Source organism: Pundamilia nyererei, unplaced genomic scaffold, assembly GCF_000239375.1.
Source record: "Pundamilia nyererei isolate P.nyererei 1_Seehausen unplaced genomic scaffold, PunNye1.0 scaffold00414, whole genome shotgun sequence".
Lineage (NCBI taxonomy): Eukaryota > Metazoa > Chordata > Actinopteri > Cichliformes > Cichlidae > Pundamilia > Pundamilia nyererei.
The window spans coordinates 123,437-127,500 of record NW_005187815.1 but is presented as its reverse complement, the minus strand read 5'-3'; the positions used below and the strand labels follow the sequence as shown (position 1 = coordinate 127,500).

The following is a 4,064-nucleotide window of genomic DNA, read 5'->3' as shown; positions in this document are numbered from 1 at the left end:
TACGTCTACCAATAACTGCTCACACTGCCAAACCAATACACCGGACAATTATATCCACGCTCTTTGGTTCTGTCCACCAGTTCAGAAGTTTTGGCGCGAGATATGTGAAGACTTATCAAGAACACACATGCATCAACACTACAATGTCAAGAGAAAATCAAATCAAATCGTTCAAAATAACATAGGCTCTGACTCAGTTTATCGCTCTGGATGATCAGCCACTGTCAGTCGTGGAAAACATAGGATTTTGCCGCCTTCTCAGCATACTCGAGACGCAATATGAGATTCCCAGCCACCCATACATCACTGGCATAATGGTGCCAACACATTTTGAAAAGGTAAAAAAACACATGCATAATCTCATGCATCAGGTTTCAGCCTTAAGTTTCACTACAGACATTTGGACAAGCAGTGTGCGCTCGATGTCACACCTCAGTTTAACAGCGCAGTGGATTGATGAGGAGTTTGTTCGTCATCAAGTCACACTACACACTACACTACACACACGCAAAGTCGTTCAGGGGCTCGCACACTAGTTAAACCATCGCAGCTGCTTTTCAATAGCATGCCCCAGATGTGGGATATACTGAAGACGTCCATCCACATAGTGCTCCGGGACACCGCAAGAAATGTGATAGAGGCCATGAGTGATGGTGAGCTGCCCAGCCTACCTTGTACTGCTCACACTCTCCAGCTGGTTGTTCATGAGGGCCTTCTGTCACTGAAGAGTGTTGCTGATGTGGTGGCAGTTTGCCGCAAAATAGTTGGACATTTTAAACATTCTGCTCTGGCCAGCTCCCGTCTCAAATACATTCAATTACAGATCAACCAGCCTGAGAAACGGCTCCAGCAAGATGTTCAGACCCACTGGAACAGCACGTTTTATATGATACAATCACTGATTGAGCAGAAACGGGCTCTGGGAATATTCGTGTCTGAATATGGACTCCCTGATACGCTCATGACTCACCAGTGGACATTGCTGGAGAAAGTGATATCTGTTCTGGGTCCATTCGAGGAGTTAACTCGAAAAGTCAGCTCTGCAGATGCAGACATCACTCCAGCAGTCACAGTGCTCCACAGATTTCTAACAAGGGAGACTGATGAGGACCATGGGATCAAAGCAATGAAAGGAACCTTGGCTGCAGCTGTCAGGACGCGGCTCACTGATGTGGAGGAAAACCCACTCTATAGCATCGCCACTCGACTCGATCCCAGGTGAGTGTGTGCCTGTGTGTTTACCTTTGACTGTGTGTGACTGTAATTGTGTGACTGTGTGTGAATATGACTCTATGCAACTGTGTGTATCTGTGACTGTGTAGTTAACTGTGTGAGACTCCAGCGTTCAGATTGGCTATCTATATGTGAATATGAGTGTGTATGTATCTGTGTGTGACTGCAAAAAAATAGGATGCTAACCTATTGTCAGCTAACTTTTTTCTTTCTCTGTTTTAAATATAAACATCTTTTTTTCCAGCACCATAGCTGCTGGAAATGCCAAAGAGATTCTGCAACTTGAGCTGCTAAGGTTGCCTGGAGACAAGCAGGAACATCATGACCTGAATGAACCACCTTCAAGAAAAGCACACAGTAACCAGCCCACTACTAGTCTGGACAGCATGTTTGATGAAATTGCTGATTAGGCACCAGCATCGGTGGGCAGAGTTGTGGTAGGTTCTAGTGTAGACTTGGAGACGTATCTTGGAGAGGCCGCAATTTTACGAGAAGACAAATCACAACAATAAAAAATGTTATGTGAATCTGAAAGCTGTAGACAGCACTAAATTGTTCACTGTTATTTTGTTTGGATATATGATGGATATTTTGCAATCATTTAACAGAAGTGTTTATTTTATTCTGAAACATAATTTTTATTTATTTTATTCTGAACAGAAGTGTTTATTTTTCAATCTGAAAGCTGGAGACAGTCCGATATAGTTCACTGATATTTGTTGTTTAAAATGTGGATACTCTGCAATAGGTTCATTAATGTTATGTCTGAAAGCTGGAGACAGTTCAAAATACTTTAGTTATTTTGTTTGTTTGTTTACAATATGGACATTTTGCAATAATTTAACAGAAGTGTTTATTTTTTAATTGAAATTTTGTTTTTCTGGTCATTTTTATTAATATTTTATTTTTTATCAGCAGAGAATAAAATAAAACCTGTCCTCCAATTCACTGAATTTTTTTTCATGTGTGTGGTGGAAGTATTGGTTTTTGTACTTGTTTTTGGCAAGTAGTCAGATCCAATTATCGCTATTGTATGGGTTTAAAAAGATTTGTACTTTTTTTCTACAGTTCATCCTGGCTTTTTTTAGTTTTTCAAAATGAAGCTTTAATGTGCTTCTGTTGTGTAAAAGGTCTCTTTGTAGTCAACAGGTTGCCTTTGCAAGCGGTGTCATGTTTGCTGGAGTTAGATGACACATTTAAAGTCTGCATTTTTCTCTCTGAAGTTTGGCATTTGCGGGGCAAGACTAAAGCTAGGAAGATTATGATGGACCTCTCCCATCCCAACAATGGACTCTTCTCACTGTTGAGGTCTGGGAAGCGCTTCCGCTCCCTCAAGGCCAAAACAGAGAGAATGAGGAGGAGCTTCTTCCCACAGGCTATTCGGGCCCTGAACCAGGTGTAGGACTGGACTCTCACACACATCACATCACCACACGCACTCTGGTTTTTCTTCATGCACACTTCCTATAATTTATAATCTCTTTCTGCTATTTGCACTTTTTTTTTTACTGTAAATTTCTAAGTTAAATCTGTAAAATGTGTATAACCTGTAAATTGTAAATACTGTAAAACCACTGTCATTTAATGGTCGGGTATTGCATTGCACAGCTACAAGCATTTCACCTCATGTCATACTGTGTATGGTTGCGTGTGTGACAAATAAAATTTGAATTTGAAAAAACTCGTTTGAATTACTTGTTCTCTTTTAAAGAACTGTCAGCCTTGCAGGCTGATTCTACATAAATAGATGAAATCACATGAGTGCCCAGTGGTGTAATTTAACAATGATATTTTGTTACCAGAAGCTCAGACACATGGGCTGCATGGATGGAGTCAGAGGAAGGCTGTCGAGCCTGAAGCTCTTCTCCCATTGGCCAGGACTCTTAGAAGTGACAATGTAGAAACCTGATGGCATTCAATACAAACTGATTAATTGGAGTCAATCTTTAAATCATACTGACTGATGATTCAGTAGTAATGATCTCCACGTGAAACTCACCTGAGCTGTTACCCAGCGTGTGGTCGACACTTGGGCCAGTTAAAGTCGGAAAAGTGGGGCCTCTGATTCGAAACCAGTCCCCGTTATCATCTTGCTGCTGCCTCCAGAAACACATGCCCTGCTCGAAGTTGCAGGTGAGCTTCTCCTCGTCTACACACAAAAACACATCAGGTAAAGGGAACGCTCAGAGAACATGTAATAGTCTGTTTATCACATCTTACTTGACAGCGTGGAAATGTTGGCTGCACTGTACGTGGCTATGAACCCTGACAGACTGTTGATATCATCAGAGGTGAACTCCACAGTTGATTGGTCGGTCAGCAGCCACACATTTCCAGGAGAGGTGGAGCCTGAGAACTGAGCTGCCAATCATTAAATCAGGAGGTGAGCCATAGGGTTAAGGATAGCAGTTGTGGTCTGTTCAGACTGACTGTGGGATTCACCTGTGAAGACTTTGTTTGGTCCCACACCTTCATAAAGCCTCAGAGTGTCGCTGTTTTCTTCAGTTTCAAAATGAGGGAAGGTAACCTGAACTGAAAGTCCGTCATCAACCCTGAAAACAACACAACTCTTTATTAGTGAATGAAAGAGCTTGTTTTAATGTCTGTTTTACAAAGAACTCACCATTCATGTGTTGGGGTGTGTCTGTTACACTGAGTGTTATTCAAATTCAAATTCAAATTCAAATTCAAATTCAAATTCAAATTCAAATTCAAATTTTATTTGTCACACACACACAACCATACACAGTATGACATGGGGGTGAAATGCTTGTAGCTGTACAATGCCCGACCATTAAATGACAGAAGAAAAGTTTTACAATATTTACAAT

General features: G+C 41.2%; 1 protein-coding gene across 1 annotated transcript in view; it reads right to left on the bottom strand.

Moving 5' to 3' along the window:
* tmprss15 (transmembrane serine protease 15) overlaps nt 1–4,064 on the bottom strand; it is a 49,456-nt gene that overhangs the window by 21,495 nt on the left and 23,897 nt on the right. Inside the window, exons 2-5 of the mRNA XM_005753236.1 lie at nt 3,676–3,785; nt 3,454–3,594; nt 3,233–3,382; nt 3,033–3,138 (exon numbers count right to left, since the gene is read on the bottom strand). Of these exons, the coding sequence (XP_005753293.1) occupies nt 3,033–3,138; nt 3,233–3,382; nt 3,454–3,594; nt 3,676–3,785 (507 nt within the window). The remainder of the gene's footprint in view (nt 1–3,032; nt 3,139–3,232; nt 3,383–3,453; nt 3,595–3,675; nt 3,786–4,064) is intronic.